The sequence below is a fragment of the Ictalurus furcatus genome, chromosome 29 (genome assembly GCF_023375685.1).
Source record: "Ictalurus furcatus strain D&B chromosome 29, Billie_1.0, whole genome shotgun sequence".
Lineage (NCBI taxonomy): Eukaryota > Metazoa > Chordata > Actinopteri > Siluriformes > Ictaluridae > Ictalurus > Ictalurus furcatus.
Genome location: NC_071283.1, coordinates 11060599 through 11087688, shown reverse-complemented (window position 1 = coordinate 11087688; position 27090 = coordinate 11060599). Strand labels below are relative to the sequence as shown.

At 36.7% G+C, this 27090-nt stretch overlaps 1 protein-coding gene across 1 annotated transcript in view; it reads right to left on the bottom strand.

Moving 5' to 3' along the window:
- Window positions 1-27090, bottom strand: part of LOC128604032 (neurexin-2-like) — a 233903-nt gene that overhangs the window by 62940 nt on the left and 143873 nt on the right. Inside the window, exon 4 of the mRNA XM_053618803.1 lies at window positions 14411-14428. Coding sequence (XP_053474778.1) covers window positions 14411-14428 — 18 coding nt within the window. The remainder of the gene's footprint in view (window positions 1-14410; window positions 14429-27090) is intronic.

Sequence of the window (27090 nt, the reverse complement as noted above, 5' to 3'; positions counted from 1 at the left end):
AGGAACATTATTCTGAAATTGTTCCACAAATTGTAGATGCAGTTTTTCGCAGATTGGTGAACCTCTTCCCCATCTTTACTTCTGAAAGACTCTCTAAGATACTCTTTTAATACCCAATCATGTTACTGACCTGTTGCCAAGTAACCTCCAGCTGTTTCTTTTTAGTAACACTTACTTTTCCAGCCTTTTGTTGCCCCCGTCCCAACTTTTTTCAGACATGTTGCAGCCGTCAAATTCAAAATTACATTATTTTTTTCTTAAAATGCTACATTTCTTCAGTTTAAACATCTGATATGTTTTCTATGTTCTATTGTGAATAAATTCTGTTTATATTTACATTTAATGACATTTTACACAGTGTCCCAACTTTTTTGGAATTTGGGTTGTATTACTTGCCCTAATAAAATGGGTTACAATATAGTCTTGTCTTTTATTTCTCTCTCTCTCTCTCTCTCTCTCTCTCTCTCCTCATTTTCTCCTGTTCTGCCTCTCACAATATGTTCCTCCAGTTTCTCGTGTTCTCTCAATCTCTCAGTAAGGTATTTCAATCTCTCCAACTCTCTCTCTCTCTCTCTGTCTGTCAATCTCTAAGTCCCTCTAATCTGAAACCATCAGGTCTGTAATACGGCTCATTATTTGCTTCGAGGTTGGTAATAAGCATTATAAACCCCGCTCTGCAGCCGGCCATCTCTGTTAAATCCGCCTTAATTCGGATGCGATCTGTACCAGCAACAGAGAGCTACACATGCCTGCTGCCCTGATCACACCCCCACCCCAAAACCCCAGTTTTACTATCAAAAAAGCTTTAGTTGTGCTTTTTGTTTTATATGTGTAGCAATGTTATTGTAGAGAGGTGTGAATCGTTTGCTAGTAGGGGGCTCACACTCCTCCCATTTCCCATCACCCTGCTCACAGCAGCTAAACCCAGAGTTACAATACTCTATACACAGAAACCCAACCGTGGCCTGACTAATCTTATAACAGACTCGAAGCGATAAAATAATTCATTTTGTTTATACTGATTGAAAATGACAAGTCGACTGTGTACTGCATTGACTTTTGTTTCGTATTGGTGTCTCACGTTATCACTTTTGACTAGCGCCACAGGCTCAGATGAGATGCAGATGAGATACATCTATTCTAAGTTTGATTCACGGAGAATCAACACGTACTTCTCTGTCCAATTGACAATTCTGCTTTTGTCATCAGCTCTTCTTTTACACAAGCCATGTTTGCCAGTTCACTAATTATACAAGAAAATGTATGAAAAGCAAATCTCTAGCCCTGTGCCTAATCTCTGGTTTGATCAGCTGACTTCAGCTAAATAATTGATGTAAATGCATATGATTGGATAAACTTCAACAGAGAATCTGCTCCATGTAAATCTATCGACAAAGGATTGGTCAATGAACTAAGGCAGTTTGTTTATAATATTGCAGTTTGTTGCATTGACTGGCTCTGTTCAGTTCACTGAAATGCTTTGCTGGGTCTGCGTCAGACCATCACATGGAAAAATACATAATTAATACTTAATTAATATCAGATTTTGCCTAATTTCCTTATGTATAAAGTAATGATGACAGAGTAATCGTTCAATGGACAACAAGAAACAGTCATTTAACTGTAATAAGTGATATAGGCCATACAAAACAATATATAGTGAAAGATAACCTGTACAACAGTTGCTCTTTTAACAGCACGCACACTCTTGTCCTAATAATGACAACTCCCCCCCAGGATAGACTTGGTGAGTGAAAGAAAGAGAAGCTAATTTATGAAGCCTTCCCTGGTCTCTATCTCACCCTGCTCAGTCATAAAGTAGCTCTATAAGTACCAGGGGAGCCTGCTGATTTATGCTCAGTCTGGATCTCGTGTGAAGGAAGCACAGTGTGTCCTCGCTCCCTGCTCTGGCCTGGAGCTTGTTAGAGGGAGCAGGGAGAGAGCCATGAAACTGCAGACCTGCAGGAGTGCTCGGCACATACCTTCTTACGTCTCTCTAATGCTTTATTGTACAGAGACCTTATTACAGTGTAACGACACAAGTGATACAGGTAAAGTAAACGATGCCACATTTCACCAGAAAATCTAACAGATAGATCTCACAGACAAGTGTGTAGGGATTATTATTATTATTATTATTATTATTATTATTATTATTATTGTTATTATTATTATTAATAATATTGAAATTCTGACAAAGCTACACACAAGGGTTTATTTCGCAAACCCTTTACTGCATGTATTGAAGCCTGATGAAATGTATTACTTTATTGAGTTTAGCTAAAAAGATAGATAGATAGATAGATAGATATATAGATGGATACATATATAGAGATAGATAGATAGATAGATAGATAGATATAGAGACAGATAGATAGATAGATAGATAGATATAGAGATACATACATACATACATACATACATACATACATAAAATAGAAAAAAGGAAAGAAAAAAAAGAAAAATCTAAATAAAATAAAAAAATCTTCTTTAAGATTAAAATGCTCCCTCAGTTTTCAGTGTTGATTTCACAATGTGTCGTTTGAATAACTGGAACTTTGCCTGTGCAAGTCATAAATAATTGTAGCTAATTGAATCAAGAGCCGTGATATTCTGAATTTCTGCCGGTGGTGATGGAGTTGGCGAGTGTGAATAGAGAAAAAAAGAATTTGAGGGACAAGTCAGATGAACTCAATAAGGTCAAAGCAATCCTTCTTTAAAGCTCTCTCACTCTTAACACCTTTTACTGCCTCTCTCTATCCACTGTCCTCTTTTTTCTCAATCTCTACCCCCACCTCTTCTCCAGGCTGTGATAAAGGAGGTGTGTGTACTAATGACCTTGTTCATTTTCAGGCCGAGGGGAGCACACATTTGTCCCCCTTTAGTCATGATATCTAGCAGGGTGCTGTGAAACCCAGCACAAATAACTGCTAATTACACACACACACACACATACACACACACACACACACACACACAAACACAAACACACACACACCAGCACAATAAACTGAGCCTAAAGTCAGCAGGTCTGCCTTTCATACATACGCTGCTTAATATACACATATCGAGGGAAAAAAAAAAAAAAAACACGAGACTTATGGTCACTTTCTGTAAGCATGAAATTCCACGACTAAAATTAAACATGTTGCGATGTACAATATGCTCACCGTGCGGCCATTTTCCTTCTGTGTGCTTACAAATACTTGATCTGAATTGTTTTCTGTTATTATCAACACCGTTTTTCGCCTAATTTGCCCCTTAATGCAAGATGAGGCGGCACCCTGATAACTGTTAAAGTCATACATTCATTTAGCACATCTGCGCTTTTAAAGTCATTCGATATGATTTTAGAAGAGCATGTGTGGATGGGGAATTTAAAAACGTTAAGTGATGTGAAATAATACGCAAAGCGCTACAAACCAAAAGGGGTCTATGAACGCTACGGATGCATAAAAGACCTGGACAATTGGAATAAGTCATATGGAAATATACGAAAATTAAGATTGGGGTTAGGAGCAAGATGTGGGGTTGTTATCTATCTTACACATGAATTCATTTGAAATCAAATAAATCCATATAAGATCAGCTCGGTGTGTCCCAGAAGTTTGGGACCTGCATTCTGAGAATTTTAACTAGGGATGTAACGGACTACGAATGGATTAGTTAGATTGAACAGATAAAATAATCAGATTCAAATACAGATAGGAATAGGAGGAGCATTATTCACACTATTTACTGTAGAGTTTGTTTATTCGTTTGGTTGGTCAGTCATGAACGGAAGTTTGTTTAAATTTTTTGATTTTACTTTCATGCAGGAGAGTGATCTAGAGCGGTGGTTTTCAAAGTGGGGGCCACCAGGGGGCGCCCGGGGGGCCTCAACAATTTGGTGTGAAAAATAAATTCTCACTCTCAGACAACCACACACACACACAATCAATTCCTAATGTAATGTAATGTAAGGATGTAAGATGTAATTATTAATAATAAAAAAAGGGGGATATATTCAGAAGTCTGTATTTTTAATGTGTTTTAAAGACATCTTGCAAAAGGGGGCCTCGGTCAAATATTAAAGCCATTTGGGGGGCCTTGCCCTGGAAAAGTTTGGGAACCCCTGATCTAGAGGAAATAGAGGCAACGACATTTGTTAGAAAATGTTGTGGGCAGGTGCAAACAAATGCATAAGCACCTATCTTTTTACCACAATTTTTATTATCTTGTTATAATTGTATTGTGGCAGTTGTATATAGTGTTTAACTATCAAAAAAGGTTTACTTGTGTTTAGTTGTCCGTTAAACCAACATTATTGTGGAGAGGTGTGAATTGTTTGCCCAGCAGGGGGCTCACACCCCTCCCTTCTTCCATCGCCCTGCTCACCAGCAGCTAAACACAGAGTCACGATACTCTACACACAGAAACGCAACCGTGTTCTGACTCATCTTATAACAGACTTGCGGTGATAAAATAATTCATTGTCTATACTGATTGAAAATGCCCGATAAGACAATTTCGCCAGTGTATTGCTAGACAAGGGTTAAAAAGAAAAAAAAAAGATCCCTTTCCAATGTAAGCCCTGCCCACTTTGAGTTTAAATATGAATACAGATACAGATATTTGGAGCAGTACACAGATACAAATAGTGGCATTGTTTTCCACCCCTAATGTGTAGATTGATTGACCACTTTACACTAAAGTGTGTTCATTCATTCATTCATTCATTCATTCATTCAGTCACTAGTGCTTGCACAAAATGGCGGCCATCCTGAAACATGCTTCTTGTACAATAAGCTAGCACGGCATTTAAAATCTATGATGTAATGGTTCCTAGGAATGGCAATGCAACGGCCTGCCATCCCATTCAGGGTGTATTAGGCCATGCCCACTTTTTCCACTAAACCATAGAAAGGGATATGTGAATCACTAATCAGATACAAATACTAACATTGCAGTATAACCCCAACAGCAAAAATACCAATAATAAAAAAACCAGCCACACACAGAATAATATACGGTATGCATGGACTGGAAAAAAAATATGGGGGGAAAAGTGCCTCAAGTAAAGGAGCTAGGAAGACTGGAGGTGGAATATGGAGAAGTAGGAGGAGAGAAGAGAAAAGAGAGAAGCTGGGAAAGCTAAGGGAGGCACAGCTGTCTCCTTTAATGACATGCTTCACTTCACAGACAGGGAGGCGACAGCGAGGAAAGAGAGGAAGCAAGAGACGCAGTATGTGAGGGTGTTACTTTACAACGCCATTTCTCCTCTTCTGCAACAGACTGTGTTTCACTGGTCACTCATTTCACAGCCGCATGGCTTTTTAACAGCCAAACCAATAACCACACAAAGTACATTCGCAACAAAAACGCGGGCCTCTAGAACTTTCCATCCAAATGACGACCGTGACTATCGCTAGCTAAAAACGTAAATGAATAGTGTGTGTGTAACCTGGAGTTTTACCTCCGAGCTAACTCACTGTCCATCTCAGAGTGAGTGTGACATGCGGTGCAAAAGGATAAAGGTATTCTCTACATCTCTCATCATCTATCAGACACACACAGAGGGAGAGCGGAAGGGAAGTGGAGGCTAACGTAGGTTGTGTCAGAGTGACTCAGGAGTTGGGAACACTCCCAGTCAAAATTCAACACCGAGATATTCAAAGACATGATGTTTCGGAGCGGCTATGAGTCACCCGGATAATCCTGTAATAGTAATACAGTCAGAAGAGGTTGAATTCAATGGACATTTTCAGAAGCTTGTGTCAGATGCAGTATTGCAGAGTAGCTAGCTATAAACAGTGACGCTACTAGTGTAACTACAGTTATTAGTTGATTTAAAAAAAAAATAGCTTTTCTAGTAACAAGAATTTTTATTCATTAAGTATCGGTGTATCATGACAAAACGCAGCTTTTTTCCTTTTCACATAATCGGCTCAACTTTATTTCGACTCAGACAAATGCAGAAAGCAGTGATGCTACTAGCGTAACTAGCAGTAGCTAAGCTAATTATAATATAATATCACTTTTACAAATGAAGCAGCAGTGTAATAAGACAAAACACTATGACTCCTTTTTCCCCCCTTTTTCCATATTAGTTGCACATTATTTTTGAACAATTGATATAAACAAGCATAGGTGCGCCTGAACCTGAACGCATCTGGAGAATAACAGCAACAGGCGACATCAAATATTCATCCTGCTGAAAAAAAATAATAGTTCCATTTTACATTTATGGCATTTGGCAGACACACTTATCCAGAGCAATTTACATTTATCTCATTTATACAACTGAGCAGTTGAGGGTTAAGGGCCTTGCTCAAGGGCCCAATAGTGGCAGCTTGGCGGTGATGGGGTTTGAACTCATGGCGTTCTTAACCACTGAGCCACCACTGTTCCATCACAGAAATTCAAATGGTTTCTACTGCAAACCATCAGCTGTTAACCATTAAAACCATTACCAAATAGTTTCCATTACGTAGTAAGACATAGGTCCATAATGTTATCCACTACACATAACACATAATGGTAGAGAGCTAAAGGAACCATTACAGTTTCCATCAAAACCATTACAATCTAGCAAGCTAGATCATGATCATCAGCCTGGTGAGGAAGTACAAACAGTGTCTTAAAAGATCACAACTCCTTCTCCTTCAGAAAGAACTTGTATGAAGTGAACTAGATAGGTAGCTAGCCATCTAGCTTGATATGTTAACTAAAGATTTTATTCTGTACCACTGAGAAGACTGAAAATGACATCTTTAGAGTCATGAATGCATGGGCCATGTCCCAAACCACATCTAAATATGGTGTCAGTCCATCCAGGTGTCATTACTATTGCTCTCATCCAGTCACATTTTCAACATCGCTAAGGATTGCATAAATCTTGTAAAACTATTGTGCTTTGTTTACATGGGATGACGAATGAACTTTCTCTCTGCGGTCAATCTCCTAGCAACAGAAGCCTTGACAAGATAATTCATGGACATCACGCTTATGGGTGCGAGAATCGATCACCAGGGTTAGTGCACAGGCAGAGAACAAAAGAGCATGAACGAAAAACAGCGGGAACACAATGATACACAGAGAGACGCACACAAACACAAAAGTCTGCTTGATGTCAGTTTGGCGACCTCTGACCTCCGACTGGCGATCAGCAAACGCAGTGAGAGAATTCATGAAAACACACTAGGGGAGCCAGAATGAGAAAAGCATGTCACATCACATGCTCAGTGGTTAGGCCGTTGGACTTCTGAGCGGAAGGTCGTTGAAGGTCGCTGATTGGAAGAGTTCAAATCCCAGCATAACCAAGTTCCCACTGCTGGGCCCTTGAGCAAGGCCCTTAAACCTCAACTGCTCAGGCTCAGTCCCCCCCCACCACGCCCTCATGTTGGCAGGAAGCGATTACAAAGTGATTCCTGCCTCACTTTCAGAGAAATGCGAGCAAAAAAAATGACTCCGAGAAAGTGTGCGCAATCGTGATGGTGGCAGAACATCAATAAGCTGATGAGGATAATAGTCTAATCACATTAACATTTTACGGAGACAAACTAATCATCAGACCTGTTAACATTTCCACATCATCTCCTGCTCTATTTCCTAACAGGTATTGATGAGGCAGTGATCAGAGAGAGCCTACGCCAGCTAACATACTGACATCTGATCTGACATTTTAATCGTTGCGAGGAAATCTGGTTTGAGGGAAGCTTAATTATAGCTCGAGATGTCGTTAATCTTCTAAATGCGCAAGGTTGCAACAATCAAGGCGATACTGGCGACTGTTTCTATCAGAGGAGAGGTCTATAATAAATGATGTGCATTGTGTGTAAATGATGCATGATGTAATTACGCAATTTGTAATGGGAAGATCAATCTGGCTCAGTTACAGGTGAAATCGGGGGAAAAAAAATGTTCAAGTGGTGTTCTTGATTTCTTAATAACGTGCAGGAAATAATTACTACACTATAATAACCATAATAACCAGTAGCGTGTTGTATTTCTATACACTGTAAAACCAGATAGTTCATTTAACTCCAAAAATTTGAGGAAACTTACTTATTTTATTTTTTTTTTGTGATTGTTCGCATCTGGTGTTTCCATGCAGTGTTTTTATTTATTTATTTTTTTTTTATGTGATATCCCAAAATTCACATAGGAATATGTGAATGGAAACATAGCTAGGTAGCTAGAGAGAGAGATCTTGTTTGTTTGTTTATTTATTTATTTACGTACTTACGTAATTATGTATTTATTCACATTAAAGTGTTTGAGAGCGAGTTCCGGAGATCACAACCTTGTAATGGATGAGATGTTTTTTTTTCCATCCCCAAGTCATTCGACGATGTTTTAAACGTTCTTCCGCAAATATATACGCACTTTTAAGGATGATTATGATGTTTTTTTTTTTTTGGTTAGAAAGTGTTATGAAAAATCTGTAACATGGTATAACCGCACTGAGAAAGAGTGCAGAGAGAAAGAGAAGTGGAAAGAACCGAGGCTTGATCCTTGTGGGACTTCAGTGGAAAGGCTAAATTGAGTAAATATTCTTTTTTGGGTATTAAAAAAAAAAAAGTTTATAAATATATTGTTTTTGCCGTATATTTTATTGTTGTATCCCTTATATCTGCACTGCAGTTCACGCTGTCTGTCAGGTCCACTGTGTATAAACATGACTGTAACAGAGCGCAGTTTAATTCTAATTAATATTCAGGAAACATTATCAGCTCCCAATGCTGTTAAACCATTTTAAGTACTTTTAATCTCCTGTACTAATGCTAAAACACTCCCCAGTGTGTGTGTGTGTGTGTGTGTGTGTGTGTGTGTGTGTGTGGAACTACTGTGGATTTAAAATAATAATAATAATAATAATTATTCACGACCACAGCCACACCGAGAGGAGAGAGATGAAGGATGAGAAGACGCAGGAATGAGAGAAGAAAGTGGAAGAAAAATGATAGAAGGGTGAAGCACGAGAGCAAAAACAAAAAGCTTCTAGGTATTGCATGTCATACAAAAAGAATGAAATCTCTCAAAACAAATGGCGCCCCTTTCCACCATCTTTCAGTCTTTCTGTCTGATCAATGATCACGGAAGTTAAGCGTCAGAGTCGACAGGAACGCAACCCTTACACACGGGTGGTTTTTTTTTTAATTCATCACGCTTCTAAAAACACTTTTCTCTCATTGTCATGCCACCTGAAGCCAACAGTTTAATAAAATCACATACGTTATTGCATCGTCTCTGCTCGCTATTATTTCTCCTCATGCATGAAAGAGAAATAGTGGACTTGAAGCAAGCGGAAAATGAAGTCCCATCCCTCATCCTGCTGATCACACCGGGCAAAAAGCAAAGAAAGAGCTTAAAAAAAAGAGAGAGATGAATGACAATCTCTCTCTCTCTCTCTCTGTGCACTCTTATGCATGCAGGGGGGAAAAAAATCATCAGGTGGATATTTTTCATCTTCTACAAGATTCTGGGAAACTATTCTAATAACCTCACCGATTCCCTTTCATATTCCATAAATGGAAAAAAAAAAATTTATACACGATCATAAAAACATACTTCTTCATTCCCGTGCCTGCTGCGACCAATTCATTATAAAACCATGTAGGATAAAATTGGTGCTTGCTTCACCTTAAAAACACACACTCACACACACACACACACACACACACACACGCACACTTTAACAAGTCTTGTGCGTCTCATCTGCGCCGCTCTCCCGAGCCGATTTGCAAGGTGACTCCAATAAATAAAAAATTGCCACCAGTTTCATTATTAAAAACTCGTACCGTGCCAGTTGGCCTCGCAAACTTCATCCTTCACAATTTGACACACTGTTCCATCCAGCCAAAATGCAGCAGTCAGATATAACATGGACTACTCATGATGTTTGACGTCATGTGACGCCATGCCACAACATGTTACACGATTACGCTGTGGAAAATACAATTTATAATGTTTATATGATATAATGGCACATATACAAGAGATTATTATTATTATTATTATTATTATTATTATTATTATTATTATGTTGTGTTATATGATGGTTGTCATTTCACAACATGTTGCCATGTATGACATTATTACACATTTCGTCCATGATGCTATGACGCCAAGCTATACATATAATAACAATTATGTAACTCTGCCATGTCATATTACCTTTATGTCTGTTATATTACATAATACAGTATATGGACATATCATTGTACAATATATTATGTCATTGCGCACGGTTATGATGTTTGGCATATAAATATATTAAATGATCACTTTGTGTCACATTGCTCTTAGGATGTCTGTTACATCATGTCATGATTGATTATGATTATATATTATGCTGTGTACCATTATGTTTATAATGTTATTAAGTCACATGATGTCTCAATATGATTCAAGATATGTTATTTACACTGTGTAACATTACGTTTATGATGTTTATGTCATGTCGCGCCTTATATCACTCAGAGTAATATTACATTTATGATATTTGTTATGACCTGTCACGACGTTATTATGCCGTGTAGGATGATTATGTCATGTTATGATGTTATGACACTGTGTGAAGTTTTTGTCGTCATGCCACGGCATATTATGATACGTTACGTTGTTACATTGGATAACTTTGCATTTATGATATTTGCTATGCCATATCAAGCATTATAGTGACATGTTATGATATTACATTGTGTAACATTGTGTTTACGATGTTTGATTCATGTCTCGCTATGTCACGTTACAGCATGATTACGCTGTGCATCGTTACTTTTATGATGTTTAAACTAGAGGTCGACGGATAGAGGATTTTACCAATACCGATAACTCGGCAGTACATGCCGATAACCGATTAATCAAGCGAAAGTTTTTGAAAACTGATACTGAATGAAAACATAACCCTCAAAGTAAAATATTGCTGAGCTTTATTAGAAAAATAAACAGTACTGACTGCACCGTGAAAATGTACTGTACTTTTTTTTGAATGAAATAACTATCCATCCATCCATCCATCCATCTTCTATACTGCTTATAGAAGACCCCTTTTCAGGGTCACGGGGAAACCTGGAGCCTATCCCAGGGAACATCGGGCACAAGGCAGGGTACACCCTGGACAGGGTGCCAATCCATCGCAGGGCACACAATCACACACCCACTCACACACCCATTCATACACTACGGACACTTTAGACACGCCAATCAGCCTACCATGCATGTCTTTGGACTGGGGGAGGAAACCGGAGTACCCAGAGGAAACCCTCGCAGCACGGGGAGAACATGCAAACTCCACACACACAGAGCCGCGGGAATCGAATCCCCGACCCTGGCGGTGTGAGGCGAACGTGCTAACCACTAAGCCACTGAAATAACTATATACATATTAAAGTGAGTAAAAGATATACATCCAAACTGAACCAAAAAGTAGCACTCCAAATAACAAATAAAAATAGAGGCATCCAAAATGAGTTTAAAAAAACATTTCAAATAACACAACAAAATTGACCAGTGATGGTTTTTATTTCACCTCTAGAGGCCGCTCTAGTACTGTGTAATGACAGCGGACCCTTCTCAACTGCTCCCGCAACGGACGCGACCAGGAAACACTATCGGTGTGGAATTTTGCCGATAACCGATAGTTCTAGCAATCAGTCATCAGTGCTGATTAATCGGCGAAATTGATCAATCAGTCGACCTCTAGGTTATATCATGTCACATCATGTCAGGATATGTTACGATATACCGTATTACATTATTACTTTGCATAACATTGCATCTATGATGTTTGTTATTATCACTATCATTTCATGCAACGAGATTTTAGCGCATTTTATGTTATTACACTGTATAACATTATGTTTATGATGGATGTCATGCCATGACAGGACATGATAGGATGCGTATATTATATTATTACATTGCATAACACTGCGTTTATGATATTTATTATGTCTTGTGTATTAGTGTGTTATGTTATTACACTATGTAGCGAAATTTCTTCATATGTTTGGTTTAACTGGTTAAATAATAAATAAATAAGTTAAAATGACTCATGATAGACATCATACATTGTCTAGATCCAGTTCACACTGTACCCCATAATTGATACAAGCTGTCCTGATATGTAATGATCATAACATGCTCATAGAGACAGGTAATTAACATTCACTATGACTCAACGTCACGTATCTCTATTAACTAAATCCCCGTGAAGGTGAGTGGGTAGTTCGATGTTTCATTTCGGAGAGCAAGTGCCATACTCGTCCGTCTACACTCTCTTTTCGAAGCCTCTCCGGTAAGCAGCTTTAGATGTAAATCACATCACCTCAATGTACCTGACAAATCGTAGTTAAGTCTTTAAGCTCAGGCTGGTACCTGCTGAACCGGAAGCTTGCTATCACATACATAATGTATACTTTATAGAGTCTAACACCTTGTGTACTTGTATCTACATAAAAACAATTTGCCCTGGAAAAAGATGAAAAAAATCTCCATTCAGACCAAGATTGGAAGAACTGGGGGGTGGGGGGGGGTTGTTCACAAATGCTCAGAAGAATAGAACAGAAAGTAAAAAGGAAAGGAGAGGGAAAATTGCTGGATCCCTCTCATTTGCTTAATCCCCGTCATTTGAAATTGTGCTCTCTGTATTCTGGTGATAAGTGGAGGAACTCTGTGACCCCATGTCTCCATCACTAGCTCTTAAAACTGTTGCTGGGAGACGATTCAGTGGAGTTTGCGAATTACTCTTGGTGTGTATAAAAAAGATCCAACTATCAGGGGGGAAAAATAATCAGATAGAGTACGCATCAGCTTCGACTTTCTGCAGTTTTAGCTATTTTCCTAGCTGATACTCGAGAGAATTAAGAGATCAGAAGCTAAAACTTGAATATACTTTAACATCCCTGCTGAAAAAAACAACATCAGAAACTCTCATAAAATTTGTAATTGTTTTAATGGTTATATTGGGAATTGTACTGGTTTTAACATAAACTGTAATGGCCCATGTGGGTCCCTACTGGTAAGTTGTTGCCTTCTATTGGTGGTATGTTATGTCTAGTGTATATCATTAAGAACCAATAATGGTAATGGTCATGACTTTAATGCTTAACTGAATGGTTTGTAATGGCATTTGTAGTGGAAAACAGAATTTCGGTGATGGTTTCAATTTTTTTTTGTTGTTGTTTATTTGTTTGTTTCAGCAGGGATGTTTGCGATCATTATATATCGCCTTGCATGAAAAAAAAGCCTCTCCTCTGTCCCACATTTCATCTGAACAAAAACATATCATTTGCAAACGATACTGATGTCACACCTAATGTATGTTTACGCTGCATATTTTGTAACATGTCCGTTATTATTTGTTTCCTGTCATCCTATCCATCCTTTATTTTGCTTGTTATTTATTTCTTTGTCCCGTTATTTGTCCTTGTTCCATCACATCCATTCTTTCTTATTTACATATCCCTGCTGAAAAAACCCCAAGAGAAACCATCACAGAAATTTTAACGGTTTCCACTACAAATACCATTACAAATCATCAGCTGTTAACCGATAAAACCATTACCAAATGGTTTCCATTAAGTATTAGGACGTAGGTCCTTAATGATAGCCACTAGACATAACATGCCACCAGTAGAAGGTAACAAATTACCAGGAGAGATCCACAGGGACCATTACATTTTCCATTAAATCCAACACAATTCCCATTTATAACCATTACAAACTACATGAGGGTTTCTGTTGGGGTTTTTTTTAGCAGTGATGTGATGCATCTAATTAATGTTTTTCATGTTTATTTGACCTTTTCTTATTATTTTGCCTCTTTTTTTTGTTTTGTCATAGATTATTTCATGTGTTATAAATAAATCTGCATTATTATTATCATTATTATTATTATTATTATTATTATTATTATTATTATCAGTAGTAGTAGTAGTAGTAGTAGTAGTAGGACTAGTAGTATTTATTATTGTTGCTATTATTACCGTTTGATTTTTTTTCTCTGATATACGTGTCTGGTGTCTGGAGTTTTTGAAGTTTGGTGGCAAAAGCCACAGAGCCAAACACGGTCCTATTTATGGAAAAGGAAGAAGGAAATAAAGTAAGTGTGTGTGTGTCTGTGGGGGGGGAGGTTATAATAATTATACCCATACATTTGCCTTGTTAGGGTACAATTTTAATCTGCCAGGTTGTGTCTGGTACAATGCCAATGTGCTTATTACAGCAGAATGGGGGCAACTGATTAAGTTAAGTGGGTGTGTGCAAGTGTGTGTGAGTGTGTGATGTGTAAACACCGCAATCATTGCAGCTTGTGCCGACTTGAATCGGCATCAATGCCAAGAACACGACCTTCAGAATCTCAGTGTGATCTCGCACAAGGCGATTAAAAAAGAAAGGGATTTAAAAAGATGAGCTGACTTACCCACTTGGGATGAATCACCTACAACAGAGAGAGAGAGAGAGAGAGAGAGAGAGAGAGAGAGTTACTACAAACATCTTCAGTTGTGTAGCTCGCACATATTTGTCGTATATTGACCAACCTTTTAAAACACAGAAAAGCAAACTACAGAGTTCGTTTTAGCACTTTAACACTTCCAAGATGCCACACAGAATAAAAATAAGCAACATACTTGATAATCAAATACATGCCAAGGCTTTAAGCTTTTAACATTACTACACACAACTTGCTTAATAATTGAGTTTTTTAATGTTTACATACATTTATACTAGCATTAACCACATTCACATTATCCTTCTTGGTAGGAACACACTGAAATATACATTTATCACATATTACAAATATCACACAGGTTTATTGATATCATCACATAAAGTAATGATAAATGGTCTGCACTTATTTTAACCTTAGCGGTTCCAAAGCGCTTTACACTGTGTCTCATTTACCCATTCACACACACACACACACACACACACTAATGGTAGCAGAGCTGTCATGCAAGGCAGCTAACTTGCAATCAGGAGCAACTTGGGGTTCAGTGTCTTGCCCAAGGACCATTCGGCATGTGGAGTCACGTGGGCCGGGAATCGAACCGCCAACCCTACGATTACTGGACAACCTGCTCTACCACCTAGGGTCAGTTATGGTTAGCCACCTGAGCCACAGCTTCCCTACTGTACACACCCCTCACTGAAAACACAACTCTCTCTGTTCAGGAAACATTAATGACTCTGCTGTATAAAATATTTTATATCATGTTCTAATGTGTTATGTCAACTGATATGATGATATGAAGTCATATCATAAAACATTACGGATATAACTACAAATACTTATGATCACTTATGTAGCCCTATATCACGCATTGTAATGCATTTTATGCAGTATGCTGCACAACATGTTATAAAGCATGATATAGCTTTATAATAGCAGTCTATATAATGCATTATAATATCTGGTCATGTGTTTATGCAACATTATTGACGCTGCTCTAAGACATTATAACATTTTATAACGCATTACGTCAACTGATATGACGTCATATCAACGCAAAACATTATGGATATAAATACTTATGATCACTTATGTAGCCCTATATCAGGCATTATAATGCATTTTATGCAGTATGCTGTATAACATGTTATAAAGCATGATGTGACTTTATAATATCAGTCTATGTAACACATTATAATATCTGGTCATGCGTTTATGAAAGATTATTGACTCTGCATTAAGACATTATAACATATTTTATAATGCATTATGTCCACTGATATTATGAAGTCATATCATCATAAAACATTACGTACATAACTATACGCGCTTATGAGCATTTATTTAGTCTTTCATCAGGCATTACAATGCATTACAGTATGTTATAAAGCATGATAATATGACTTTGTTACATTATAAGACATTATAACAGATATTTTATAATGCATTACTTCAACTGATATTATGAAGTTATATCATGATTTACAAAGTGTTATGCATGTAATGCTAAATACTTACAGCAGACAGCCTTATGCCACGTGTTGGAATACATGCTACATCATGTGATAAAGCATGATGTCTGTTCTTAAAACAATATAGACTCAAATTTTGTAAGACACTATAGCATTTTATTATGCATTATGTAAACTGTTTAACTGTTGATTTTATGATTTCATCTTATCAGGCTTTACGTATTTGACGTTAAGTACTTATGACCATTTTATTTAGACATATTCCAGGCAGCATAATGCATTAGGTCTGTTACATAACATGTGATAAAGCACGTCTTGATAACATCAGTTCATATAACACGTCATATCTGTTCATAAAGCACTATATAATATGACATGATGCTTTATGAAGTGTTATGTATGTACCCAAGCACTTATATAGTGCCCTATATATCCATCCATCTTCTACCGCTTACTCCTTCTTCAGGGTCGCTGGGGAACCTGGAGCCAATCCCAGGGAACATCGGGCACAGGGCAGAGTACACCCTGGATAGGGTGCCAGTCCATCACAGGGCACAATCACATACACACTCACACACCCATTCATACGCTACGGACACTTTAGACACGCCGATCAGCCTACCATGCATGTCTTTGGACTGGGGGAGGAAACCAGAGTACCCGGAGGAAACCCCCGCAGCACGGGGAGAACATGCAAACTCCGCACACGGCCCGGCGGGAATCGAACCCCCAAACCTGGAGGTGTGAGGCGAACGTGCTAACCACTAAGCCACCGTGCGCCCCGGTGTCTTATATATGAGATGATATAATGCATTCTTCATAAAACAGAGCTCTCAAAATGTGTTTTTTTTTCTCTTTTAAATAAAGTTTTCAATTTGTCAGTTTCTGTCCTTATAGGCATTAGTTTAAGGGTCTGCAATTTGGTCTTCCAGTTTTGGCATAAACAAATATATATGAAAATATTCATTTTCAGAGAAAATAAAACACAAGCTAGAAGTGGTCGTTTATGAGTAATTTAGCACCAGGTTCGATACAAACTTGCGGAGATTCGCGGCATCATTACGTTTAGGCGGGATTCTGACTTAGAGGCGTTCAGTCATAATCCCACAGATGGTAACTTCGCACCAGTGGCTCCACAGCCAAGCACACGTACCAAGTGTCTGAACCTGCGGTTCCTCTCGTACTGAGCAGGATTACTATTGCAACAACACATCATCAGTAGGGTAAAACTAACCTGTCTCACGACGGTCATTGAACATGTTAGCTAGCCATTATCTCTCCTGAATGAAAACATTTTACACTTTGAGATTTCTCTACACACTTGTGAGGAACTGTAGTAGACTATCATCATTATCATCACCACCATTATGGCTATGATTTACACCTTCATAAAAAATATACGGGCAGAGCTCATCTTCACTTAACATTCACGCAAACTGCCTCATTATCCTGCACTGCTACATAGTTTAACCCCTGCCCACTGTGTGTCCTTGGGAAACAAGACTTTCCATCAGTAGCAGTTTAGAAGTGGAATTTTGGACATGCTCATGTGAAGCTGTGTGTTTGAACCATATTATACAATAACATACATTTCAATAAAGTCTTAACGTTTCAGTTCTATTTCTTTGAATGCACCCAACACACACATCATTTCATATACAATTTACCATGGGGTCACTTCCAAGGCCAAAATGAACCAAACATCTCCTCCCTCAATTCCTTATCCTCCAACACCATCACAAAACAAACCAGGGGTATAAATATGAGGTAACACATAGGCCAAATTCCCTTAGTCAGTCATAACAATGGTGGAGGGCACTGTAAATGGTATATGTACTTATATAATACATAAAATTACGCATTAAAGCATACATGACAGTCTATAAAGCATATGATTCCATAATATTGGTTTATATAATGCATTATAATATCTGCATCTATATCTACAGTGTATGTCAGCATTTACATAGTAGCTTACAATGCTACGCAAGGCTATGTGAATGCCCATAAGTACTTAGTTAAGTAACACTTCATTATTATGAATATGACTTCATATTATCAGTTTATATAATACATTATAATATCTGCTTATAAAACCCTGAATTAGTATAGTGTCTATAGTATAGTATCTGTACTGCCAGTTATAATGCATTATAGCCTACATCACTAGTTTCTCAAATGGATCAAATTAAGTGTTTATAACACATAATAGAGAAAAGGAGCCTAGAGGCCTAGAGCCGTGATGATTATAATGCATTATGGCTATCGCATTCATGTGAAATGTTTGTGAACTAGCAAAAAAGCTAACAGAAGTCTAATATGTTCAGTACCAAAACAGAATGTCTATAGAAAATCTGTCCTACGTCCTCTACTCTCTCATATATGTACATCAGTACAGTACAGCGGCCCAGAAGCCCGAGTACTGAGATAAGGACCATGGAGGACTGTTTACCCGAGTAAGCATCTCTCTCTTAATATAGAGCAAAGCAAAGCGTTTTTGAGATGCCATGGTAGGATTTGATGGCTTTGGGAATCATAACTGAAGAGTACTCAGTGAGTATTTTTGGTTTTGAAGATGCTGGGAAAAGTGCTCAAGAAAGTCTGTGTGTGCTCTAAACTTCATCTTTTGTTCTAATAAAAAAAAAACAAAAAAAAAAAAAACAAAAAAAAAAACAAAGGCTACTCTCTGAATAGCTAAACCGTAATTAAACTGTTTCTCTTCTGAAGCAAACACACGCTTGTGATTTTAAAGGAGAAGTACAAAGGGTATGAGGTTTCAGTGTGGAACGGGAAATGCAAATTAGACCAGAATTTAAAAAAAAAAAAAAAGAGAGAGAGATCAAAAGGTAACATTTTTTAATATATACTGTACATATTAATCAGGACAACATTAGCATCTGGAATTGGCTGGTCATAAAGTAAGTATTATAAAGGTTCTATATTCTATGTATTCTATGCATTTAACTTAATAAGGTCAAATTTCTTAGCATTAGACGTTTAGACTTCATGTTTTAGGGTCCTAATAGTTAAAAAAAATTGTTTGAAAGAAAAAATAAATAAATCAACAAAAACAAATAATACCATTATTATTATTATTATTATTATTATTATTATTATTATTAACAGAATATAAATATCAGTTTAATCAACAATACTAAATTCAATAAATAATTTTGGTTTATATACATAATTCAATTTCATTTTTTTTGTTTTGTTTTTAAATTTCCATCTCAAGAACTTTTTTTCTCTTTTTAAATTATTAACATAGGAATCTTTATAATATTAACATATAATTAATAATATTAACATACCGTTTATGTTACATGTAATCACACATGGGATCATCTGTGGAACCTATAAGAATTTTTGGTGGTGCTTTGGCATAAAAATGATATTGTTTCTATTCCTGCACCCCTACTACAGTCCAGCTCCTGTATACACTTTTCTCTCAGAGTGTGGTCTGGCTGTAGGCTGCTGTTGTTTCTTTGATCATGCTGTAGGTGAAATGTCTTGTCTGCATGTCAGATTTCTTATCTGGGTTTTCCCCCAGTATCTAGCAAAAAGAACAGACCAGCCAACAGAAGAGGTGTTTATTTTATGCTAGACAGAAATTCAGACCTACAATCTATCTGCGTCCTTATTTATGTACGATTGAAAACAAGATAGTGGATGAGTCCTAAGTACAGGCTGTTGCTCCATCTGTTGCTATGGCATAATGTAGATTATTCTCAATAACCGTGAGATTCAGAGCTGGATTTGAGTACATCCATAGCAGCAGATGTAGCAAAGATATTCTGTGAAAGTGGTGAGAAAAAAAAGATTTCCATGCCCCCATGGGGCTCACTTACTAATTTACTCATAAACTTTGGAAACCTTCCAGAAAAATTATTTAATGTTAATAAACTTAAACAAACAAACAAAAAAAGCTGTTTCAATTTATTTTCACACCTGCAATCTAGACTTGTGTTTAGAACATGAGGTATAGGTGACTTTCTCAAACACTACAATCATTTTCCTCAATTATTTAAATTCACCAGCAATTGGAGACTCCATTACATTACATGCTTTCTGCTGGTGAACGACGTGAGCTTTGATGATAAGAAGTGTATAGTAAAGAAACTGCTCTTAGTTAAGTGCTCATGGTTGGTAAATTTAATCCTTGTCCCTAATCCATTAGCTTTGACTAACTAATAACTACTTTAGGTGTTTTTGCTTATCCTTAATAAAAAATGGAAAATTCTGTAAATGTGCAGACTAAGGAACAGTTAATAAAATGCTGTAAAATGATTAAATCTACAATCTTCACGTTGTTTTATTTTACAGTGCGGGTTAAAAATACTAGACAGTTACATAGCAAAAAAAAAAAAAAAAGAAGTTTTTTTTATAGTATAGGAGATATTACAAAAAAAATAGTAATAGTGAAAAAAATAGTAAAAGTCAGAGAGAAAGAAGTAGATGATTATTAAGTAAACTGGATAGTGAGATGGATTATTATTTACACTTTGCAGTAAGGGAAACATGCATATCCATAAACACTTACAGTACAGTCCACTCTGAAGGCATTGGAACAGTGAAGACAATTCTATTGTTTTCACTATCCAGACCAGCCAATTTTTTTTAGGTGAGCAAAAGTAGAGTAACAGATAGTCTTAAAATAAATGAAAGTAAATAACACGTAATATTTGGTTGTATATCCCTTGCTTGCAATAACTGCATCAAGTGACCGGTGACCCAATGACATCACCAAACTGTTGCATTTTTCATTTGTGTTGCTTTTCCAGACTTGTTCTGGGTATTACATTTGCTTTAACAACAAATGAAGTCTTCACAGGTGAAACCTAGTGACCAAACCTACACTGTAAAACCGGATGAGTTCATTTAACTCAAAAAATTTGAGGAAACTAATTACCTCAAAATTTTTTAAATGATAAATCAATTTCTTTAAGCCAAATACACTTAAAAATAACAAGTTTGAGTTAAATTTTTGTTATATTTAAGTGTATTTGGCTTAAAGAATTTGATTTATCAGCTTAAAAATTTTGAGGTAATTAGTTAATGAGTTAAAATGAACTATCCGGTTTTACAGTGAAGAGTAGACATTCAGGGCTGTCATATCAGTCACGCTGACCTATCAGTCACGCTGTAATATTTTTGATCACTTGAAAAAATGGGTGGGTTCAAACAACGTATTAAGTTTTACGTATTAACGTATCTTCTAGATGCAACTATGAGGAAACGAACGCTGAAATTCATCAGTTGATCTAATGTCTTTGATATATATAGTGAAAACAATAAAGCAGGATTGGCCTTGTTGTTCCAGTACTTTTGGAAGGGACTGACTTATTAAAGAGACACATTTAATACAATAGGAATTTGGGACAACGATTTCCTTCTGCGATGAAGGAGAAAACTCACTGCTACACATCTGGATGGAAATAAAGTCACAGAACGGCACGTGTAAAAGACCCAAGTAACCCAGCTCCACATGTAAGACTAACAGCTTCCAAGTAGGCACAGTGCTTCAATTATTTACAAACCAGCTGAAATAAATTAGAATCAAATAATTAATGACAAATGAAAACTTGCCGTTCATTTTCTCTCACTCATATAATGATCCATTCATCGCCGTGCCATCGTCTACAAGGTCAAATTTACTCCCTTAATGACTCGATTTCAGACATACTTCACAGCTCTGCTTACGTTACAGATGATCCACTGATTCATAAATTCATATTCCATTCATATATGGATATCGATGATTATTTAATGGAATTCCAAAATCGGATGAATAATTTACCAGGTTTGAGTTCTCAGCAAGTTAATAAAGTGCAAGGAGCTGCCTCGGGGTCATGTTAAAGCACATGTAATACAAGTTTTTTTTTATTATTTTTTTTTTTAACTCAAATATTTCATTTATATTAACTACGTGAATAAATTCGTGCTTCTTCAAAGTAATATCTTAATCAGTCGAGCCTAGTAGAGCTCCAAGTAATGCATTTTGTAATGTATGTGCAAAAATTCACCCGTGTAGAATTCATTAAAAACACTGAAAAGGGCAATAAATTATAACACATTACACAAACCTACATGGTAATGTTGCTGGATTACTTAAAGCAGAATTTAATTAAAATCACAAATATATTTGCATATTATCATCACCTGAGGTCTTTGCTGGGATTGTGGGTAATGGTCTGATGTGTAAAATGCACTGAATATGTATCACAGAGCCGAGATACAAGTTTGACTGGAACATTAGGCGAAGACTTAAATCTTATTTCCACATGACACCTTTATAAACCCTTTATGACAACTGACGTGCTGTAATTCTACATAAACTAGTAAAGCTGCCTTCATTAAATTTGATGTATCTAAATAAATCCATGAAGTACACTGCAATACAAAGACGGATGTTAGGACATTCTTACATACGTTTATAATGCATCATAACATGGGCTTCAAGAAAAATCTATATCACTTCACAGTTGACATACAGTAGATATATAAACTTAAAACTAAAGGAACCAGTTATGTCAGCTAACACTTTAAATAAACTCTTATGTAGCTTTATATCAGTTGTCATTAAGGGTTTATGCAGAGGTCACATATAGCCCCATGAATACAAAGTAAAAATTTAAGACCGAACCAAGACCACTGAAAATGAGATTTCAGTAGGAACTGAAATGTAACATTTAACTTAAAGGGCAGTGTTCCCAGGTCTACATGACACCAACATAAACCCTTTATGACAACTGACATAATCCTACACAAGTGTTTATATATATATATATATATATATATATATATATATATATATATATATAATATATATATATATATATATATATATATATATATATATATATATATATATATAAATATATATATATAATAAGTCTTATTCAAAACAGTATAAGCGCTTATAAAGACTGCCTTTGTTAATGTTGACGTATTTGATCAAATGTGACTCTGACTTACCAGAAATACCTTGACGAATACAGACAGTTGTCATGACCTTCCAATGTAAGTTTATAATGCAAGCTATGTCAGACCAGAAGCAAAAGCCTATGTCACTTGTCTTGGGTGATGGGTCAAATTAAAACTGAGGTAAGCAGTCGTTATGTCGTTTAACACTTGTTGGAATAAACTTTTCATAAGCTTTATATCAGGTGTCATAAAGGGCTTACACAGACGTTATTAGCCTTATTAACAATACCATTAATAAAAAGATTCCAGATGGCTAATCCGGTTGTCATGCCTTCATTAAGAACAATTTGAGAAATACTAACCTGCACTCACACAGGCTATAAACATTATCTTTATTTTATTGTTCTTATTGTATTTATACCCAGCCAATACCCACATAGATCTAAATGACCAGGTATCTAGTGCTGTTTGTAAGAATTAATCATTAATTTAACCAATTGGTTTAACTAATTGTAAAATTCTGAGCTGTTTACTGATTGGTTCTCTGATTTTGACTGGCCAGTGACTGGTTCTTAGTCTTGACTCTGACTCTGATATGCATATACACATACTATATATAGTAAATGTTGATCCTGTATGCCTGAAATGTCAGCATATCATCACTTAAGATTGCACACAGTTCTGACTGTAACTTATCCAAGTTCTTCAGTGACTTGCCCTATCCATCCTGATGCCCTACCTCTGGACAGAGCTCTCATCAACTGGAGGCTACAGCCTGGAGATTGATTAGGATGGTGCCGCTTGAAGTACCATGGAAATGGTTTTGGACCTCAATTCCACATGGATATTCTCACTGTGGTTGCAGGGACTGCGGTTGCTGCTATAGCCCTGGGATTACAATTACCACATGCAGTTTTGCACTCGGGTCTCCTTTAGTGAACAGTGGACTAGTTCAACAAAGACTTCATATTAAACCATAGTGAACTTTCTTTTACTTTCACACTATCTGTTGTTATCCAGATGAGGACGGGTTTCCTTCTAAGTCTGGTTCCTCTCAAGGTTTCTTCCTCATAACGTCTTAGGGAGTTTTTCCTCGCCACCGTCACCCCCGGCTCGCTCAATAGGGATAAATTCACACACTTAAAATCTGTACCCTGTGTTTAAACGTTTCTGTAAAGCTGCTTTCTACTGTAAACCTTCTACAAACCTTTTAAATCACCACTCAACTAGACTAATAATATACAAGTCTATAATAGTGGCTTTATAGATTCAAAGCTGCGTTCACGCCGTGTCGTAATTACCGTGCTTATGAGATTCCGACTCGTTAAAAGCGTTCGCGTCCTTGCAGAACTCATAATTATAACTTGTAAACTAATTATTTTCGGAGAGCTCTGACTTGTACCACATGACCACTGCGGAAACACTAAAAACAGCGACGGCTTCAGCAGTAAAATGTAGTTAATATTTCTGTGTAATAATTTGTATATTTGACTATTATTAATGTCTTAATAACTCAGAAGTAATCTGAAAGTAAACGAAAGACATACAATAAAGTTTAATGTAATTTTGCAGTTGTCAGCGTCATCTCACGTGGATTTATTTAATTCAGAGTCCAAGGACATGAACAGCTCCAAATAGAACGTCCGGGTTGTCATATAGTAATTACGGTCATTCCGACATGGCATCAACGCAGCCCAAGGCTCAAGAGTGTATCATCATATATACAGGAAACTGTCTATTACACAGTAAGAAATTCTTAAGACATATGGAAAACACCAAAAACATAAATTACAAACAGTAATTCTACTTTAAGTAGCTGAGGTATGTATCATTTGCATCAGAGTACCATGTCTCTGCTGAAGGAGCTGCTTTGCTTCATATTAATGTGCAAAATGTCACCAGAAAGACAATATGAAAGGTGTAATTTGTGAACCTGGATATTTAATGCTACTTCTATTTTACATCAAGTTGTAGCTTACCAGTAGATTTTGGTTTTATTTTTATTTTTTTCAGAGATAGACGTCAAGCAAAGGAACATTAGGTTTCTTCCCTTTCCTTTGTGACCACTGTCTCCTTTCAAAATAGGGGTGTAGTCACTTTTGTTGCCAGCGGTTTAGACATTAATGGCTGTGTGTTGAGTTATTTTGAGGGGACAGCAAATTTACACTGTTACACAAGCTGTACACTCACTACTTTACATTGTAGCAAAGTGTCATTTCTTCAGTGTTGTCACATGAAAAGATATAATCAAATATTTACAAAAATGTGAGGAGTGTACTCACTTTTGTGAGATACTGTGTATTTGTTGTTTAACTGAATTTTACAGTGTTTAATTATATTATTATTATTATTATTATTATTATTATTATTATTGTTGTTGTTGTTGTTGTTGTTGCTGTTGTTGTTTTATGCCTAATAGCTTCTGGCAGATGGACTACCAATGAAAATTAGCCTTTAGGCTAACTTAGGTACATTTCCATTTATGAATGCTGATTAATGTACACTGTCCCTTTTCGGGGGGAAAAAAAGTATAATTAATTAACCGATTGATTGATTGGTTGGTTGGTTGATTGATTAATTAATTAATTAAAGTTTTAGCGCCTCACATCTCGACTGATTCGTCCAGCAGCTTCTCTTTATAAAATGGCCTAGAAAAAGGCTGGCACAATAAATAAAGAGATAAATAAAAAGAGGTGATCCAGTTTTCTTTCGTGAAAGGAGACATTTTAATCGATGTCGGTTGGAAATTAAGTGCAAATACATCAATAGATCCTGGTACTTCCTGCTACTAGGCAGTTTTGAGGTAATAAAATCTTTGTTTAGAATATGTTTGTTGTTTAGAATATCATCTCTAACCTGTATATTAGCATGTAACAGCAAATCAGGTTTGGCACAAAATGTCAGCTGAAATGTCCTGCGTGTGTAAACGTAAGATCTAACAAGCTGCTTGAAAGCATCTCTCAACCCTTTCCTTAATGTTCAGTTTTTCCCCAATTCATTATTTGATTTCCTTCTTTCTTTTCACAGCACACTGTGCAAGTATTATGGCTCATCCTTAATGAGGGAGAAGCCACATAATTTATGACACAGAGACATCGCCTCAGCCTTTAATTTGAGGATGGTTATTAACATAGTGTAATACAGATTGAATCATTTGCTCTGTTGACTGTAATTCGTGTTCTTAGATGCTGAGTGCAATTTTAGCAAGGATTGCCGCTTGATTGTTGCAATCGAGGCCCTCAGTGAGGCTGAAAGACGCCTGCAGAGACTTGTTCTACACATCCAGCCAATTAAAACAGGCAGAGAGAGAATTAGAGAGAGAAACAGGGGGGAGAATAGAGTGGAAATAAAACTCAGAGCTGTTTTTTTTTTTTTTTTTTTCTTTTTTGTTGCTCGCAGAAATTAATATACAATGAATGGTTCAGTGGTTGCAGTGATTTATTTATTTATTTTCTCCCTTAATTCAACCGTCTATTTTTTTTTCCTACACTCAGCTGTAGTTATTCTGTCTCTTTTCCATACTCAGCTGTGATGATTTAACATGATTCAGTAACATCTTTATGGGAAACTCTGCTTTGAGACATTTAATTGCGTTGCGCACGCAACTGAATTCTCCATTCTAATTAGCAATAAGGTGTTGCCTTATTATTATCATTATTATTATTATTAAATAACAGCAGCTCTGACAGTAGTTCCAGCTGCACTTGTTCTAATACGTTATCATTTCTATGTAACAACTCAATCGCAGGACTTGTATGGCTGGACACTACAGATAATCTAAGACTAATAATGAATAGATTAGAAAATGTGTTCATTTTGAAATCTAAATGTACATATAATCGCCAGGATGGAGAAGTTATCTATAAGGAGACATTTATGAAAGGATGTCAGAAAGTCTTCAGGACAGAGAACTTAAGGACAGCCTAAGTTCTGATTTGGAGATGATAACAGGGATTAAATTTAAATGTAACTATCAATTATTAATAAGTATGATGCGTCATTCATTAATAAATGTTTAAGAGTTTGCATGCTTTCCTTGTGCATTGGGGGTTTCGTCTGGGCACTCCGGTTTACTCCCCCAGTCCAAAGACATGCGTCGTAGGCTGATTGGCATTTCTAAATTGTCCACAGTGTGTGAATGGGTGTGCGATTGTGCCCTGCGATGGGTTTGTACCCAACAGGGTGTACCCCGCCTTATGCCTCCAGTTCCCTGGGATAAGCTCCAGGCTCCCCTGTGACCCTATGTAAGATAAG